The sequence below is a fragment of the Amblyomma maculatum genome, chromosome 2 (assembly GCF_055883805.1).
Source record: "Amblyomma maculatum isolate TAMU_Amacu chromosome 2, ASM5588380v1, whole genome shotgun sequence".
Classification (NCBI taxonomy): domain Eukaryota; kingdom Metazoa; phylum Arthropoda; class Arachnida; order Ixodida; family Ixodidae; genus Amblyomma; species Amblyomma maculatum.
Window position 1 is genome coordinate 81,161,721 of NC_139345.1, and position 20,383 is coordinate 81,182,103.

Below are 20,383 nucleotides of genomic sequence, written 5' to 3' on the forward strand. Positions count from 1 at the left end.
GTGCCGTCTTGACTCTATCGGCCAATCGGGATGTTCTCCGACTGCCCCAGGACGGCGGCAACGACGGAGCCGGGCTTTGAACACAATGAGCTCTTTACTATTACGCCATAAGGCACTCTTGATCTTTGTGATGTCACGTGGTATAAACCTATGTCGGTTTAATAACTCTGAAGCTAGCTATACTCTGGGGCTGCTCACACCACTTGGTTTTCCGGGACAATAAATCTCACATTCTGCCCTCACGTTACAAAACTGATCAAGTTGCATGGAAAATCGGTGTTCTACTTATACTCCCTTGATCCAAGCTCATTCCATGGTAATTTATGTGGCAGACACATTCATGCAGTATCTTTCTCAGCTTTTAAGTCAGAATTTGTCGGGAACACCTTGATATCACCGCCGGAACAGCCAGTTCAAAAGTTTTTACTGGAGACGCTTGTGTGGAACACTGACTTAAATTACTCGGTAACCTGTTTTATCTAGACATATACGTTGCTGGCTCTTGCGCGACCTCGAGTTGAGGGATGATAGTTTGTCTATACTTTCCGCTGAAGGCTGTTCTCAACAGTATCGTTGCAATCGGTTAATCGCTTTAAGCGCTTGAATGGTCTTTTACATTTGACAGGAGCTTTCGCGGCACTATTCGCTCCTCAATTCTTGTCTGCAATTTTGAACCCCATGATGAACTTCAACGCTACCACATAAAGCGTTTTGTTGAAGCTACAATAATCAATATATATTCCGAATATTTTTACCTTCTGGCACACATTGCACTTTCCCGTCTGTAACATATATAGTTCAATAAAAAACTGAAATGAAATGTATTTATTACATTTTGTTGTCTGTTCACGTTCAACCAACATTTGCCTGACCTAAGGCTCGCGGTTTGCCTAAAAGGGCGTTATTTGTGCACATGTTCCTGTTGGCATTTTTAAGGAATTCGTCATTACGTATGAGTACAAAAGCGTTTTTGCTTTCACGTGTTCGAAACTACAAAAGCGGTTTTATTTGCGAGGACCACTCCATGCGCTGCGTGAATTATAGCAGTCTCCAGATAAACTCTGGCGCAATTTTCTGGAAGCTCATGTCACGCTATGTTTTGCGGGCCTCTCCACCACAGACGCCCCAAGCCTGTACGCTGCGCGCTCCCTTACGTGCTTCCTTTTCCTATTCCGAGTGCACTAAGGTGTGCAATGACGGCGCATGCCCGGCCGCTGCGCGGTATCCGATGTATCGCGACGGCGATCCTTGATAAGCGCGGAGCAGGCAGCTAACGGGAGGATTTCTGCTAGAGAGCTACTTCAACTGGGACACGCTGTCGGCAGGCACCGTGGAAGCGACGGCCCGTCGCCGCCCATCGTGACGGTCCCGGACCGCGCCGGGGTAGTGCCGCCCGCCATGGCCCTACAGTGAACATGCACCGCCTTGCAGTCGCAGTTGAGCGTACTGTTTTGCAAATTCTTTTGCTGCAATGCGTACGCAGCATCTCCTACTGGATTTTGCTGTCCCGGATAAACCGGCCGTTTATCGCCAATGCACGTGGCGTTTTACTCATCGGGTAATACCATGACTCACCAATCAACCTTGAAGGTGTGGCCTTCGGTTTACACACGCGCGTGTAAGCACACACAAAAAATGATTTGATAAGCATTCAGTATTTTGGACATGTAGAAGCACTTTGATTTCATGGTATCAATTTGATTTTTATGGGGTGAATCGATTATAGCCCACTGGTTCTTGTGGCATATTGCTGGCTTTAGGTCAAAAGCGAAGGTCACTACCCCACTCCTGACGATGGTCCAAGCGATGTGTCGTGTAACGTGGTACCATTTTTTATGTTTATTTGGAAAATAAAAATTGAGGCTTGTACGACTGCTACAATCATTTCACATAATATGACCTGTCGCTTTTTTAACAATATCGCCAGACGTAATCTTAATCATAATGCGCACGTAGTGTAAAAGTCAACTATGTTTAGCACTAATAGGGCATGCAAACTATATATGAAAATATCTTTTCATACATGATGGGGTATGAAATTGTAGGGTGCTGATAAGCAGGGGTTTGTGTAGAGTGGAAGTTTGGGCCAGGTAGCAAGAACTGGTTTGAACAAAGGTTTAGCGTCAGAGAAACAAGGACAAGAAAGGAAACATATGATGAAGGCGGAGACATCCCCCGCCTCCCCCCCACAAAGTAGATTTCTTCCTGCCTCCGTCCCTTTTCTGAGACTTTCCCTACAGCAAACTAGCAGCTAGTGAACATTTTAGCGATTTTGTACGTACTTTTTCACTCATATACAGAAAGTATTGTGCCAGTAGTTCGGACTGCTGTAAGTGAAATGCTTGCATCTGTTTTTAATTTATCTCCAATAAGGCACGGCAACTTCGGTTGCGATTTTTTTTTTTCATTTCGGTCCTTCACATCTACTCTGTGTGAGTCCCAACACACTGTTTATAAATAAAAATAAAAAAAAAACTCTAATAGCTGGAAGATTTTTTAAGGTTGATATTTAGGCGGTTTAACGAACGGCGAACCACGAACGAACATTAACTTTAATGTGCACTGACGTCGTACACGGCAGAAGGGATACTTGATTTTCGCCTCCATCGAAAAACGGCCGCCTCGGCCCGCATTCGGTTCTGCATCACCGGGCACAGTAGTCGAGCGCCCTAGCCTAGGCACCATCATGGTGGGGCGAAGTGCATTTATGGTTTTACCCAACAGTAAGTTTGGGGGAAACAGCCACGCTTCAAGAAAGATGTTGCTTGCACTTTTAGAGGTTAAAATTTTGTTTTCTTTTGCAAACCTGACACAATTGTTTTTGTGATAATAGGATTTAAATCTGTACACCGTAGAGCAAAAAAGTATCTGATTACAATTACAGTCAGTTCCATCTCAAATTTAAGGAATTTCAGCGGTCAGTTAAGGCCTACAAAAAGTAACTCAACATTTGCAGAGGAGTAATGAATTACTCATATGTTGCTTCTAATCGATTTAATTTATCACAACAGAAATATACTAGGACAAGAGTGACTTCTCGCACATCGCCTGCACTATATTCTGATGCAATTCATAGACTAGTAGATTCACCTTCTTTCGTTCTTCGAAAATCTTTTAGGAATATTTTTTCTGTTCTGTCGAAAAGGCAAATGCAGAGTAAACGGGGCAATCATTTGTGTCACTGTTGCGAAAGGCGAGGCGTGGAAAAAAGGGGCGCTAGTCAGATTTAGGCCGCGCTGACTTGCGTGCGGGCTGTCAAAACGTAACTATAGAATTTAAACGAACAACATGAGCCCACAGCATTTTCATGCTCCCTTAGTCCGCACAAATGCGTTTGTTTTTCCTTACTTCTTGTTTTTTCACTGGAGAATATTTTTGAAAAAAATTATTGTTTGCGAAACATCTTTATCCTACGAATAGAACATATAAATAGATATTGCGGCACCATGATCGCCATAAAAATTAAGGCGGACCTCATATCTCGCTGTAGTGGATTGACAAAGTGTGTTTTCGACCCAACGCCGATTTATTTTCAATAATTTCTACAATGCGGAAACCTGAAAATGGAGGGGTTTGAACAGCTGAATTTTCTCTTTTAGAGCGTAAAAGGAAGAATGGAAAAACTTTTAAAGACAGTATGAGATATTCGCAGGTCTGCAGTGCATAAAATGAAGCAAAAACTCACCATAAAATGGTGCCACCTTAGGGAGAAATTCCCGCCAAAGTTCAACTTTCTTGGCAATGTCTCTCAAGTCACAGACGAAGAAAGCTTCATTTTCTGCGGGCTGTGAAACATGAATGTACTCAGAAAAACCGGCGTTAATTATGCTCAAAGGTTTAGATCAGTGGCTGCAGTTAGCACACCGTTATAGAAACAATTGTAACTGCAGTTGAGTGCAATATCTATATGGAAGCAAATAATGTGAGGACGTCTTCAGCAAATTATCTTCAAATGATCATTTTACCAACATCGGTGCAAAAATCGAGATCACATCTCCACAACACTCACTTTTCTACCAAACACATAGCTTGGTAAAGCGGTACATTTGGTGAGGCCAGCAGTCTTAGTCGCCAATCCGCAAGCGCGACATTTAAAAATGGAACAATAACATAATCCAAAAAGTAATAAGCGAAATTCCAAAAGTAAAGAAAGAAATTTCGCTTTTAGGTACTTAACGGCCGTCAAATACTCAGTGTACGTTCATCAGGAAATGAAAGTGTGCTGTTATGATGTCAATTAACAATCCTCGCATAGACGCTAGGCAAGCATTTGAACGCAAGCATTTTTGTTTTCGTATCCGCATGGCGCATAATCTGCACACAATTGCTTATCTGTAAGTTTCATATGACTTGCGCAGTCTCTTTCAATATTCTTTTTCTGTCGTCTTGTAAACTGATGCTAGCAGTAGTTCAGTCTCAAGGTTTTTATTTCTTTTTTCCCTCTATAGCCTTTTCCCTCTATAGCGATGTCAGTGCACGTTAAAGAACCCCAGGTGGTCGAAATTTCCGGAGTCCTCCAGTATGGCGTCTCTCATAGCCTGAGTCGCTTTGGGACGTTAAGCCCCACAAACCAACCAACCCTCTATAGCCATTAGATGTTGGATACGCCGTTTGATGACTATTACGAGAATTCTGGTAGCAAAGAGTGCCCATTCAGGGCTATGTTTTAGTCATTCCTATAAAGAGCGCTACCATTACGAGTGCACTCCACACTGCACAAAAATATAAACAAGTAAAACTTTGCCCAATTTGTGAACGTCTGCTGCGCGTGCATGCTCTGGAAAAGGTTATTCAAAAGGGACGGAGCAAATAATAACGACATTCGGTGCTGATCTTACCCTACTCAGAACTCGAAAAGCTTGCAGTGGCGACTCGTGCTGATGATGCAGTCAACTTACCCGCTTTGATAGAATATCGCGGGCCACATCGTGGATGGCACCTTGCGTGTAGATAAAAGTCCCTTCGTCTGTCTCTTGAGCTGGCAGAATCTTGGCACTCTTGAAACAAAGAAACTAAAAAGAATGAAGATCTCTTTTATGGGATTTTAGAAAACGCCACAGCTAGCTATTCACAATGAGTGCCGGGCCTAGGGTTAAAATTTCAAAATTTCTCACTGGAATATTCAAACGTAGATTACGCGTGCCATTCGAAGTACATGTCAAAGCGAATGGTCGAAGTGACTTGTGAAGGCTGTGAAGCTGCCACTATGTAAGTCTAGGCGTCATTTGTAACCCAGTGGCGACAACACCGTAGTAATAGAGGAGCACCGGCATGACAATGAAATGAGATTGTTGTCGGGTGAACTTGCACTTGTAAAGAACTAAGTAAATTGGTGGCGTGGATAGGGAAAACTTGCTCGGCGGTCGTTGAACCACTCAACACCGCCTTTGCCATCCGCGACCAAGGAAATTACCAGAAAAAAGAGCGAAAAGTAACTACAGCAATCTAGACTACTTTTAAAGGACTCGCACCTGGGTCCAGTCATGCAGCATACCTAAACCTTAGTGTCTCTCTTGATAAACCTTGGTGGTTCTCACATGAAAAAGAAAATGAGAAAGCTGAATCCCGGCGGCAATAAGCGTGAACAGAGAACAAAGCTTCGCGGCCGTACGACTTTGTTGCAAACCTCTGTGGTAATTTCTTAGCGCGCCTCAACGTAATTAATAAAAGGAAATCAAGTTGCTTTGCTAAATGGGAGACGTGGAGGAGAAATTTTGTTGTCTTGGACTGGAAATAGTCAAGAGACGTAGGATTTTTAGCCCTATCATGTGGCTGTTTGCCCGTGATGCTCGGCGACTACCAAGACCATTTTCGAGACCGGGATCTGTTATTGTTTTCTAGGCCCAATAAAGACTTCATTAATATACGTTGCTGGACAAGTTTGTTCATTAAGATGAAAAGACAAATTGTACGAAAAGGAAGGCGGCAGCTCTGGACATCACGGTGCGAACGCTGTTGCGTCTAGTTCCTTTTTGCTCTGTCTCGTGAATGTACTTGCGTTTGCGCCTCCTATCCTTCTATATGATGACTTTAAAGCGGTAAAGGGGGAGAGATGACCGCGGTGCGGAGGTTGACATCTTTAGAGACTCGGTATGCTGCTGATATAGTGTGCGATGCCATCGGCCCGAGCAACTTGGTTATCACTGGAGAACATAGTTGCAGTCCGTTGGTAGATTCTGTTTAGAAAGCAGATCGACCTCTTCGCACCCCCCAACCGCCCCTCCACAACTTTCACAATTACTCTCTAAAAGAAGCATAAATCCTATTTAAGCATAGCGAAGCGTAGCCTATCGTTAGCTGCTTTACAGCTAAACGAGGCCCGCGCTCGGCTAGGTGGTAACAAGCGCCAATGCAGGTCAGAAAAACTAAGAGGGAGTCCCGAAATGGGGATGAACAGTGGACCGGCCCCTACACCACCGTCGAGAGGAACGATAAAATTCGACGGCAGGTAAAAATTAAGAAAGAGCAGAAAAAAAAATACATGCGGCCCATCAGCACAATCATTCGCACTCCGGGCCAAAAACGGCGACCATTCTGCCTGAATGAAACATTTAAGCCTGTCTGGATATTCATCTAAATGGATGCTAGAAGTGTACAGGGGTATCCACTTCTAGCTATAACACGGTCACTGCTTTCAAAGCAGCATTGCGTCGGATGCAGACGCTTATCGAAGCAAAGCGATATATGCACAGTGGGACGCGGAGGTGATGCTTGCCTCCTCCATAAAGCACGGCCTGCTGTTTAGCTTTATGGAATGGCCGGCCGGACGCAATGATGCTTTGAAAGTAGCGGCCGCGTTATAGCTAGAAGTGGATCACCCTGTACGTAAAACGTAGCGTATGGGCGTCATTATAGAATTGGCGATTTATTCCTGTGCCACTTTACACAAGGTGCTGAACAGTGTTAAAAATGTAAGTTAGGCGCTTTCAGTTTGTCAGCATATTATTCGACTGTGGCACGCGCTAGAGCTTTTTCCTCATTCTTTTCGTCCCCACTATACCTATTCACTTTCAGTTTGGTTGTTAGATATTGTTAAACCTTACCACAGAAGAATAAACAAAGGCATAATAAGTAAGACAGGCTGTATTTTCAAGTGCGAAAAACAAAAAATAATGTACGGAAGTGCTCGTAAGAAGTCAAGTGGTCTTGTATGGACTGATTGCATCATATGAAAAAAATTGTTTGCCTTTGAATCCCCCTCGTGGGTATGTGCCATTGAGGGCACAACAACAACAACAACACGGTGAACGCACTGACGTCAGACTTGTTGGTAAAGTCAATGCAGGACGATTGTTCGATGGGAAAACTGGCAGTAAAACTCTTCAGGTACCGTTTCAATAACTGAGGGCTTTACTGTTGCACAAGTGCTTTAAGTGTATATTTAATGTAAATTTCTCAATTATCCAGCGACATCTTCCTATCACCAAACGTGTATAGGGCTTACCAGTGAAATATTGTTCGTCGCTATTGAGGAGCCAGATTTGTGCGTCTTCGTGCTGGCAGACGAGAGCAGGACTCTGCTCCATAACATCTTCGATACGATTCTGTGGCCAACCAAACTCGCATACAAAGTCTCTGGCACAAGAGAAAGCATTTCCGTTGGACAGGTTATTGAATACAGGCGATGTATAACACGAGTTCATATGCCGTTTATTGGAAGTAAGTTCTGCAAAGGCCTATGCGATGAAGGGCGTATTTTTGCCGCCACTAGGACTTTAATGGCAGAGTTAATCGTTGCAATAGTACTTGCTCTAGGACTAGCGGGTTAACGCTAACGGTTTGAATGGTGCGAAGTACATGATAACAGGGAAACAACGGTGACAGAAAGAATGTCTTCTACCATTTGAAACCTCTGCGGATGACACCATCTTTTATATGTGGGTACATTATCGCAGTCCCAACAAGATAACAAAAATATGGAATCATGATTTCAAAATATCAGAGTACTTTCGGCTAGCTGACACCTGCTGCTCTGCGTTTGAGGGAGGCGGGACTCCAATCTTTCTTGTTGCACTTGTGCCTTTCCGCAGTTCAATGTCACCCCAGGTATACATTGCTCTGTGCGATTGCCCAACTGCACTGCTGCCGGAAGGCTGCGTAGCCGAGCATTAAAATGCAATCAACACAAAATTCGGCAGTTAAACCTATCCTAGAATTTTGCACTAGAACTGGTAAATTGTGCTTTGGCTTCGTGTGTTCTTTTCCTGTGTCGGTGATCAGCGATATTTAATCGAAGGAACCTGCAAACATACTATTTGCATATCAGAGCTAGTCACTGGCAAAAGTTTTGAGGGACAGAAGCAGGTAGCTTTGAATGGCATCGTATCACGCCCAGCCTAAAATTCGATTTCATTTCATTTTATTTTTTAGTTTTGTAACCTCAAAGACCCCCTAAGGGACATTACATAAGGGGTAGGCATTCACAACTAAACCAACAACAAAACTTGGTCTATAATGTGCACAGTGCATACATATAGGGTTTAAGTAACAGTATGATAACACAGCTACAGTGGTTATGAAAGCGATAACAGGAAAACAATAAACCGGTCATGAACATCAATGAACAGGTGATGGAAAGCTTGTCATGCATTGGAAAACCGGAAAAAATCGAAAACTAAAAGCAAAGTACAATACATAGTACATAACAAAAACTAAGGCGCGTAAATACATTTCAGCGTGTCTTTGAATTTATTCAAATCATCAATGATTACAGCGATGTCGGGAAGGCCGATCCAATCCTTTGCGGTTCGTAGGAAGTAAGACTGCGCTAACGTTTCGGTTTTTGGACACGGGTATGACACCTGTTGACTGTTTTTGTGACGAAGTGAAAATAGGGAGTGTTTTTTAATTTAGGTGCGTGACTGAAGTGAATAGTAGTATCGATGAAAAAGGGCTAATCTGGCTAAGTTTCGGCGGTGATTAAGTAGCGGTAAGCTGGCACGATTCTTTAATTCGGTTACACAATAGTGTACGATGAAAAATCTGAATAGACAAATCTGACTGCGCGATTGTAGATAGTTTCAATAGTATCATAAAGGCACTTTTGATGTAGGTTCCAAACGGCAGCAGCATATTCTCATTTATGGCGTATTAATGTCGTGTAGGCTAATAATTTTGTTATGGTAAAGGAACAATAACAAAGACAAATTTCAGGCCATACTAAGAAATATGGGCAAAATTAAAATTCTCTTTAAGGCTCAAAGTTATGTTCGATATTCACTCACATATGTTATGGCGTTTTAGCTGCTGAAAATGAAGAGCTACATAAAGCACACTGGAGGAGAACACTGGATGTCGGCCTAGCTGAAATACCAAAATAACATAATGCATTTTGCAACACACTTTAAGTTAGGCGGTAAATTAAATGTTCAAATTTTATGTCTTGAATAGCAAGCATTTTCGTCGTAAGCCGCTTCACGCATTGTTGAAAACGGTGAAATCTCTTATTGATCAGTAACTAGCGACTGTTATGTGCAGGTCTTATTTTCTGCTGGAATCTAAAACTCAGGCGTACCAGAGACACCAGTGTTCGACTCACCTTTCTGGTGCAAACTAGAGTTTCCGCTGCGAGAAACCGCTCTCGTCCCACTGAAGCAGCCGCCACAATGCCTATTCCGGTCTCCAGTCTACACAGGCCGCAGCAGCAGCCTATACTCACACGAAAAGGCTAAAAGACAAAAATTTTGAAGCGCTACTTAGAAAAATAAGAGAGATTGCAGCATCCGCCGGGGACAGCAAACACAAAATAGGGGAAGTGAGAGGAGGCCGTCCGAAAGAAAGGGCAGGCAGTTATTACATGAACTGGAGCTGTTTCCTCAGCCCAAGGTATCTTCATTGTATGTATTTATAAGACCTGCTAGCGCAAACAGACACCGGCGGGCACCTAGGCACATTTTACTGGCCTGTACCTGTCTTGCCGTGACCGTGCACAAGCAGTGAAACCTTTAATGGTCCCGACCTGCAGTCGCAGTTGGGATGGGATAAGCCAAACAGAGTCAGCCTCATAACGAAGTTTTATTTTCGCCAGCTGCTGAAGTTTTTACTTGCCTGTTTTTTGTAACATTCTTAAGTCAGGAGCACTATTCGTAAATTCACAGAAACAATTTGCTGCAACATGAGCATTGTCAAAAACCAGTCACTGACTCAGATGCTTGCTTGGTTGTATGACGCATGCAATAATCACGAATGCGGCAAGGAATGCGGACGCGAACTGCGAAAACAATTCTGTAATGAAAGGAGGACGCATTCGATGTGGGCGAAAATCGCGTGTCAGTGGAACATCTGACCACGACGTAGATTTTTGGTATGAACACAAGTTTGACTAGAAATTTCTCGAGCCACATCGCAGTAGCGACGACACACAAATCACCGCTTTTGGTCTAGATGGAACCAAAAATAAAGACAGCCGCCACGTGTAGCAGCTGCCGCTGCATGTACACATGCTCTGCTTAGTCACAAACACTGGCGCTCATCTACTCTGGGGAGAAAGAATAACGGATGCTGGAAAAGTGCAATTAAAAGGGCTAGAACGATTTTCGGTGATACTCGTAGATATTTTCTTTAGTTGAACTTTGCTCTTTAATGTTGCTGTCGGTTTGAAGCCGAATGGCTTTCAGTCTTTTGGCGGGTGTGCCATTTTAGTCTTCAACGAAATATTGCTTCTGATATGGCGTACGCTCAATTTTCTACGTGTATGACATAATAAAAGGGGCAGGCTAAACTATCGAGCCACAAACCGTCACGCTGTTTATCGAAATTTGAAATTCGGAACTTGAAAATTTAGAACATGAAACATGTTTACGAGAGCCAGGCTGCAGTTACTTGTGCCGATAGTGAACTGGAACGTCTTAATGAACGGGAAAGGACGGCGTGGTTATGAGGTAAGCTTTAGCGGTGAATGGGGTTTATACCATTGGCTCGTTTACTGTCCAGATGCTCAGCAATCGGGTCCCCCCCCCCCCCCCCCCTTTCGTCTACCACCTTGCTCGAGTGAGAACAGCATCAACGAGTCGCCTGATACCGTGGAGCAGGCAGGATGGTATACGGAACCAATTCTTAGGCCATCTTCAATTTCAAAATAAAATTTCTAAAGAGTATGGCTCAACTTAACAGTTCATACTATCTCAAAAGCAATGCTTCTCTTCACAAGAATACATCACCTCGAGTGTTTAGGCTTCATGGGAAAGTGCACAGTTTATATTACAGAAGATACAAAAATACTTTACTATGGAGCCAAGTGTTAACAGGTAGAGCTTGGGTGTGTAATTTAAAGAAAAATGTTTTCGTTCAAGGAGAAATCTGCATTTTGCACACCCTCTTTAGAGCATCATGACCCTTAAGACCAAAGTATAAAGAATGATACAGTGGTGGCGGAAAAAGCATTGCTATCAATTCCTTGTATAGACTCTTGCGCGAAACAATATAAGTACTCATTTGATAACCGTACTGTCAAAAACTGCACCGAAGCATAAACATCCTGCATAAATCCTAGTAACTGTAGGCGGTCAGTAAAATCTGAAGAAACCACTAGGTTGGGAAGCAAATTCACTGTGAGGAATGCTTTAATATTTGGATGTGAACAACAACAACAAAAAGAAGAAACGGGCAACTAACTGCATCACATACAGGTGCACTAAGCCGAGCGCCCCTGAACAAACTGGTCTGAATAGGTTATCACGTCTAATCGGTTCAAAATTTCATGACCAAATAAACGTCTCAAACATTCTGTGAAAACTCTGGATGTAATGTCTGACACAGTGGAGGACCTGAAGCACGTAATAAATTTTTGTCGTCAGAAACATGTTGCAGGCCCGAGCCCGACCTATGATTGAAAACCCATGGGGGCAAATGTATTAGCATAAAGCTGGACGACTGGAACTTGCCTTTTCCAGTAATTTGCGCTTGGTTTAATTGCATGCAGTGGAACGCCCAGATACTTAGGGTTTACAGATTACCATTCAACTCTTGCGGTGTTGAGCCCCATGAACCAAGACCAGAACTCTGTGAGTGATCCATCTGAGCACCAGAAACAATGCCAGTTTGTTCAATGCTAGATGCAACTTTTTATATGCTTCGTTTGTCAGTGCAGAAAAACGCAAGATCATCCGCATATGCAAGCACTTTAACCTCATTTCAAAGCAGAGAGAAGCCATGGATACTATTAATATTACGTAAAAGACTCAAAGTGGCTCCTAGTAACGAGCAAAAAGCAGCGGAGACATCGGACAGCCTTGCTTCACAGAATAGTTGATTGGTACAGGGCTTGATATGTGGCCATTTACAATCAGGCTAGTCGAACAACTCCTATAGCAAAGCTGCACCCCCTTTAGTACTACAGATCACACGTTCGCTCGCTCCAGAAGAGAAAACAGGAAAGAATGACGAACTCGATCAAATGCTTTCGCGAGGTCGACCTGAAGTAGAGCAACCTGATTATGAGAGCAGGAGCCCGATTTAAGGATTGTGCGCGCAATGTGTATATTACTTTGAATGGCACGGACCCTCAAGCCGCACGTCTGGTGAGGGCGAATGAGAGCCGACATTGTGAACTGTAGGCGATTTAATAAAATTTTGGCGAAAATCTTGTAATCCACATTTTCAAGTGTGATTGTTCTATAGCCTTTCACTGAGCGTAATTTTTCTTCATCAGTTCTCTTTGGAATTAAGACTGTGTGACAGTTTGTAAAAGTCTCGGGAAGGGCATCTACATCAAAACTCATCACAAAGACACCTAGCAGGATAGGAGCAAGAACAGTTTTAAATGCTTTGTAAAATAAAAGTAAATGCCATCAGGACCAGATGTTTTTAAGAGAGGTAATTGATCAATTGCCACTTCTACCTCCTGCTACGTGAAAGAGCTACTAATTAGAGAACAATAATCTTCTGATAAAGGGGTCACCAGGGATGTGAAACGCGAGATATCAGAATTTCTCACAGGAGGAGTGGCATTAAACAACATTGAGTAATAATCCACAAATACTCATCAAGCAAAGCTTGCTGCATCGGGCATTCGCAGTGCAAAGTACGCTTCACACGAGATCGAGTCAAGCACCTCTGTATCATTCCGCATCGTGCCTTTGCAATTCACTTTTGACACTTGCAATTTCGTGCGTATGTGAGCCAGGGGATTCACATTCTAGTTCTTACATGTTGGGCAAGCTTTTGTTATGTGCCTTCTTCTGACGTTTCCAGTAGAAATATTTATTTGAGCCAAGCTCAATTGCTATCGCACGTACTTCTTGTTTGAACATTTCCCAAGCGGCAAACAAGGGCAGACTTCCGGAAAAACATGATTGTAGCTGTGAGCGCACATGAATGATAAATTATTGATCATTTACCAGCAATGCGTTTAACTTCCAAAGTTCCCACTGAGGCCTAAACTTTGAATGGTCATTGCCACCTAGCCGGGCCACCACCATGTAGTGATCAGAAAAGGAAACCGGTATAATTTCGTATTCAAGCCCATTGGAAAGTAATGTACAAGATGCATAAATCTGGTCTAGACAAGCGTGAGAATGCCCCTGAATGTGGGTGAATGATCTAGAAGCACGACAGGGTAATCATGTATCAACTAGCCCTGCATCTTCTGTAATACGGAACAAAAGTTCACCGCTTCTGTCAATGCGTGCGCTGGACTAGAACGATCTATGAGGTTGGAAACGCAGTTGAAGTCACCCATTAGCACAAAATGTTGGTCACAGTCCAGTAATGTGACTATGTATCCAAAGAAACTTATGTGCTGAGTCACAGTATTAAAAGTGTAAACGTTAATTATCCGCCATGGCTTCCTAAAGAGTAGAAGATCGTGACATATCAACCGGCTTTCGGCGTGGACTATATAAGTTAGGCCAGAACAAGGCAGTGTCTTTCGCAGAAAAAGGGAACAACCTGCCGACAAGGCCACAGGATGCGCGACAATGACATTAAAATCCGCCAAAAAGGGCTGTAGCGCCCTCAAAGTTTCCTCCTCGCTCTCTCTCTTCGTCTCTTGGACTGCCACTATCTAGACGCTTGCTGCGCAAACGCCTGCGAAGTTGCATCTGTCTCTGGCAATACCTATAGACCCCGTGCACTGAGATTGTCAAGCACTATCTCCTCAGAGGCCGCCATGGTGACAGCACATAGTTTTGCATACAATTCCATTTGCCTGTCGGAAGACGGTGAAGCCACCTCCAAACCATCGCCATGGCCTCCTCAACCGCGAACGCCGGCACGTCCCATTGTGCTTCGACGCTCGACCGCGGCAGTGGTGCCTGTTGCCAGCTTGATTGTCCTCCTCTCTGGATTCGGAGGCGCATGATGCATGGCGTTTCAAGACTGGCTCATCGGCAGCAGTGAGCCCGTCAGCCACCGGAACCGGGCACTGGTCTGGACGTTGCTGCACAGCAACGGTCGCAGGGGTTAAAATATCCGCGGATGCACTCGCTGGGTGTTCGGGAACGAGTGGTGGCTTGTCGGCGGTTGGCTCCTTGTCAGAAGCTTGACCTGACACCTCGGCCAAGGCCTGAGACGTTGCGTTTTTCACATTACCCTCAGACGTATGAGCAGTATTTTCCTTTCTCAGTAGAATGTGGAGTGGTACTTGAAGACTCAGTCACAACGGCGGCAGGATGGTCTCAGACGCATCAATTATCTCAGAGTCGTCTATTATTTGCTCCAGTAATGCGTCGTCAGGAGGCCGGACTGGATGCCGAAGCTTACCCGCGTATGTAACCACACACTCCTCCGCTGTGTGGCCGAAACGCCGGCAATCTTCGCAACGTGGCGTACAGCAGTGCCGGCGAATTTGTTCTACGCGGTTGCAGCGGAGGCAGAGAGGTGGTCGGGGGGGTACCAGAAAGAGGCTCAGCACTCCACACACAGTTAGCTGATGTGGAATGTAACCAATGCTAACCCCTTCGGCAAGAGTCTAAGTCACATCCCGGCTGAGCGTCTTCATCTGTTCCACGTCGTTAACTTTCCAGTTTTCCCTCGAAATAAAGGCGACTTTGCCATAAGCTTGCAGAGCCTCACGAATAAAGGAGTCATCCAAGCGTTCAGGCAGCCAGAGAAGTCTCACATTTACCTCCTTCTGTTCCGGATCCTTAACCACACAGCGACGGTTCTTAACCAGTAAATCTCCACATGAGACTAGTTCTCATTTAGACTGCGCCGATTAACATGTGACCATCCAGACATGCGACATTTGAAATTGTCCGATAGAGCTCAACGGGAACATCGGCGGAACTTCGCCTGATTGGGTACTTGAAACAAAATTTGAGAAACGTCGGGTTGTAATGAATAATTTCGTTGTTGATAAGTGATTCTCAAATTTTTGTTCCGATAGAGCTTATTTCTTCCAAATTCACCACGTTCCGAAGGGCGTCGCTGAAGTCTTGGGTACGGTAGGGGCAACCGGCGAGGTCAGCATACAGAAAAACAGAGTCGACGACAAGATTATCAGTTGGGGAACTGGGAAGGGCAACACAGTAATCATTACTGCTGGCATTAACCAGAGCAGTACCTCCTGCAGAGGCCGATTAAAACTTTGCAGCTGAGAGCATCTTGAAACACTACCACACGGTATGGCGCCCTCGTCGTTGTCCTCACTGCACTGTCTGTTTTCATGTGCGGTACTTGTTACACGTGGTTACGGACAGAAAACTTAAATGTACATAATATTTACGAATCACTCAGATGTTATTGAGCTTCACTATCCTCACAGAAAAGACAACTATAAGGGAGGCAGCCATAAACAACGTATCAACAGCGGAAGCCACTCAAGCTGAAATCCATTTCGTCCCAAATGTCGTTTTGCTGAAGCATGAACCGGTAAATTAATTTTGTATTAAACAGCAAGTTCAACGTTGCGATTCTCCAAGCGCGTCTTCCATAACCTATGGAGTCCAATTAGGAAAAAAAACATGCCTGAAGGATCGTAATCAAATTCAGTAGGAACAAAGTATTGCACACTGTACGAATTGAAGAAAAACTTTCTTGAAGGTTCTTTGCAGCAAGCCCCGAAACAAATTGCTTGCTTTAAATAATGAAGCAAGAACGAATTGTGTCTAATTTTCTACTGGAATCAAGACATGCAATATTCACTCAGGAACTGTCAGCCGCATATCACTGACGTAACATGGCTAAATTTACTTAATTGTTTCTAATGTTTCAATTAAAAGGAACCGGTCAGGTGTGGGAGGAACAAGTTTAGTAACTTCTATTTGCTTTAAAGCAACTTCCTTAACGTGTTCTCAGACTCGTTATGAGTGAAGGCCTCGTGAGGCATCGCCAACTTGCTTCTCCATATATATACTATGTTGACATTGCATTACAATGTAATAAGAAATACCATCCTGGTTTTCAATTGGGAGAAAGCTGATGCCGTTAGTGTCAAGCTGAAATTCCTTAGCAGTTCTTTGGAGGACGTCCAAGAAGAAAAATGCGCCCCAGGAGTGCAATATATATATATGTACTGTACCATCTTGGTAGCCAATTTCTTCAAGTAATCAGCTCCCAGTTTTTCGCATTACGCTTCGGATATAACCATTTTCATCGTCTTCATCCCCTGTGACAAATTTTCACGGAAAATAGGCCCTCTGTGTCCTAGTAAATTGTGAAGAAAAAGTTACTTTGTTTAACATCGAAAGGCATGGTAAAAAAGAGCCAAACAAAGGAAAACTTAGCTTAACTAGTGTTAAATATTGCTTCCTAATATATACCCGTGATTAACCAAGCAAAAACGCCGCATATTTGTTTTTAAAGCCAGAACATTGTATTTTTCTTCAGCACAAATCAGCTGGAGGCGGCCGTGCCCATGGCACGAAATTCAGATGATATCCCCATGTACTGTGCCAAGACGTTTCAGTTTAGTCGTTCAGTCGTGTCCGACTCTTCGTGACCCTATGGACCATGTCACGCCACGCTTTCCGGTCTCTCACTATCTTCCTAACATATGTTACAGTAAAATGTAAAGTCACGAATGACGCATGAAATGTTCCATACAGTCATGCCTGCCGAATGATAGCTCTTATGCATTGTACAAGCTAGCATCACAAGTATTTCAGAAGTTGAAAGAGTAAGACGGAAAGTTGTAAAAAACATTACGGATATTCAACACTCACAGTCACAGTCATAAATTCTTGACTAATGGCTCATAGTCACTCGTAAGTCAGTGTTAGGTATCTATGCCGATTTTCGAATGCTTAACGTCTTTTTGAAGCTCGGAGAAAAGGACCACGCAGTAGGTAGGTTATCAAATGCCATCGAATAGGTTATTTCGGATTGTATGGTTCAGATTGTAGTTTATATCAAACACAGATTATCAGCTTGAAGGTCCTATTCAAGCGTATAGGAATGGTGTGTATAGTACACAAAGTGTAAATTCGCCGATAGTACGATATATATAAGTTACCGCCGCATTCCAGGAGTATAGGCTTCCAAGAGGGCGCTCTTCGATCACTTTCGCGCATGCACCTGGGCGCCTGCACGCTGGAAGAAATCGTACTTTGAAATCGCATAACAAATCGAACATAGGATGCATGTATTAGTCATGTGGCAGCTTCTACTCACATCCCACAGCACCCTGGTGTCAAGCAGTGAAGCTCGTTAAACCACAGCCTAACATTAGTTCTCGAGCGCCGCCCATCGCTGTGAATAACGTTGCAGAATTTTGTTTATTTTTATGTCTCGATCCTTTGCTCACATACACTGCTTTGCAAGCTCCTTCAAATGGATACGTAACTTGTTAGTTAATCGATCCACTGTTTCACATTTGTCCTGTTAGGAATTCCGGAACATGCGGAAACTGAGCTGAAGCTGAAGTGAATCGAGAGATTATTCTCTTTTGGGCATTGCTGAAAGGATTAGGCCTTTTTAATAGACAGTCAGTAAGCATCAATGCAAAGCAATTCACACCCGTCACCTCTTTGTGAGGGATGGGATACCAGCGCACCATCGGGAACCCCAAAATTAAAAAGAAAACTGCATTTACCTCGAGCGAAATACGGATTATTTTGACGCGATCTTTCCACATATGCGAAGAAACTGCGTTGACAAAAAAGTTCAAGCTGAAAAATACCGCTTGCCCCGAGTTAACCATTTCGGAATCCTTTTCATGTTTATATATGTTTATGTTCATGTTTATGTTTACATATATATATATATATATATATATATATATATATATATATATATATATATATATATATATATATATATATATATAACCTTCTCCTGTTTCGCTCCTGCACTCTGACTTCACCGTCGGCTAAGTACATCACATTGGGCCACGACTGCGGTCCTTGAATGCATCACCCCCCATCGCTGCTGTCGCATGTGTTGCACATGGCGGTTTTGTTTCCGGGCTCTCCTCTTGCGGAGCCATGATGATGTTCGCATCGGTAATATTGCATATTGTCTGGTTCAGTTAGTGGCAGGTTGCTCTCTGGGCGAGATTCTTTGGGTCATTTCTACTTAAGCGTTCCGCCAAGGCCTTGTTGAGAGTCATGCACTCTGAAGTTTCTACAGTGCCAGTTACGCATTGGTGGCTTGCTCTCCTTGCGCGGTATCTGATGGTTCTCCCTGATCTGGAACTGTACTCGTGATGCATCCACAGGGATGGCGGAAATGAAAAAAGCTGCACCGAAATGCTTGTTCCTGCTGCCACTGCTTCCACCAGAAGCATCTTGCCACACAGATTCGCTGGGTACGCCGGTATGTGTAGGCTTATTCCTTCCCGACGAACTGGTGACGTTTCTGAGGGGACTTAACCTCTATCACACTGACAATGGCAGCCGTGAGGACTTTTGCTCCTGTTATCAATTCATATTAAATTTCCTGCCCTTTCCGGATGCGCCGAACTTTACGGGAGTGTTGTATCGTGAACAAAAATATCCTCGCCAGAGTCAGTGCGGTTGATGAAGCCGCAGCTGCTGATCACGTTAAACCGCTTCTCTGTTCCACTCATCCTCTCTCGGGTAACAGAGGCTTCCTTCGCGTGCTGCACTCCTTCCTTTTAGTGTTGCATGCGGTTAGCCTCACCTTCAGGATGCTTGACCACGGGTGGGCTAGGGGTGGTACGACATGAGCGGAGCTGCACTTCGCCGTTTTGAATGAACAGAGCCATGCATGGGCGGGCAGCATGTTGAGGTGGTGCTGATGTCCCGGCGGCAGCGAGAGCCCGGCGACTGCTGGCTGTGTCTTGCAAAGCGGCCACCCGGTGGACAAAGATCGATGGGCTGTCGGTGTCCAGTGTGGTCATAATGGATGCGTGGATGGCATCGTGAAGGCCGTCGATGAAGTACTGTTTAACAACGGGCGCGGGCCACTCGATATTGCAGGCCTGAAGAAGACGGGAGTTGTCGTAAATGTTTAGGGCGACGTCTTCATCTGGAGCCTGGCGCCGCGATCTCATCGCCGTGAATTGGACGTCGTACGCAGTGACCAAGGGTGTAAAGGCGGCAAGGAGGGCAGCTGTCCAGGCCAACCAAGTGGTGTAAGGGCGGCCTTCGTACAGGTACCAGGCGCGGGCTGCACCACTTTTGGATTTCGTGCCACCTTCCACCACCACCATTGTTCTGCACGTCGGCGCTAATGGCATTGGAACTAGGCGGGAAACAGTCGCTTTCGAGCGGTATAAGGAACTCCTAACGACCATAAGGAGGGAAGGGACCATTGGCAGGTGCGCTCAGTGTACACCACACTAGTGTTTCCGCGGGCACCGAACCGACGCCGGCGTGGCATCAACGTGCGGGCCGTGCAGTAGTGCAACCGCGAAGCCTGCCGCTTTAATGCGCTCCTGCTCAAACATTGCCAGCGTACAAGAGGCGTTTCTTACATCAACCACGGACTTCAGTGTCCTTCACCTGCTTGAGGGATGGCTGCAGATGGCCTGCACCCAAGCTTCAAAGGAGCTGGACTTATCGCGGGACATCTGTAACAGATCCTGCTCCGGAGATTTGTGAAGGCACTGCCAACGTGGTCCGACCACGCTCACAGCGTTCTCGAAGGACCACCACTGCCATCATGCGTCCAGGCCCACCTCAATGACATCTGAGCCGGCCCCCACGTCTGAGCCACGGCCGCCCTACAGCCTTCGGAGCTCCTACGTCGTCCAAAATTCAGCAAACAACTGAGTCTCTGCAGGGATTGAAGGTGAAGTGATCGATACTTTAGTATATAGACATTTCTTAAAATTGAGAAAGGTTGTAGAGAAGAGAATTAGATGCCAATACCATGTCGAAACCTTGAGCGTATATTGTAAAGCAAATGTTGTTCCAAAAGGTGTGGAAATTTATTTAAGTCCAGCCACATTAGATATGTCCCCCGATCTAAACTCCCTTTGGCAAGAAACTCCTAAAACATCTTCCAGGCAGCTGATTGATATTGTCATTGCACATAATAA

At 44.5% G+C, this 20,383-nt stretch overlaps 1 protein-coding gene across 1 annotated transcript in view; it reads right to left on the reverse strand.

Annotated features, from left to right (window-relative positions):
- The window catches only part of LOC146199122 (uncharacterized), a 38,244-nt gene extending 18,692 nt beyond the window's left edge, over window positions 1–19,552 (reverse strand). Inside the window, exons 1-5 of the mRNA XM_084592048.1 lie at window positions 19,021–19,552; window positions 15,348–15,505; window positions 14,135–14,503; window positions 4,899–4,997; window positions 3,686–3,785 (exon numbers count right to left, since the gene is read on the reverse strand). Coding sequence (XP_084448174.1) covers window positions 3,686–3,785; window positions 4,899–4,997; window positions 14,135–14,503; window positions 15,348–15,505; window positions 19,021–19,552 — 1,258 coding nt within the window. The remainder of the gene's footprint in view (window positions 1–3,685; window positions 3,786–4,898; window positions 4,998–14,134; window positions 14,504–15,347; window positions 15,506–19,020) is intronic.
- Between the last annotated feature and the right edge of the window lie 831 nt (window positions 19,553–20,383).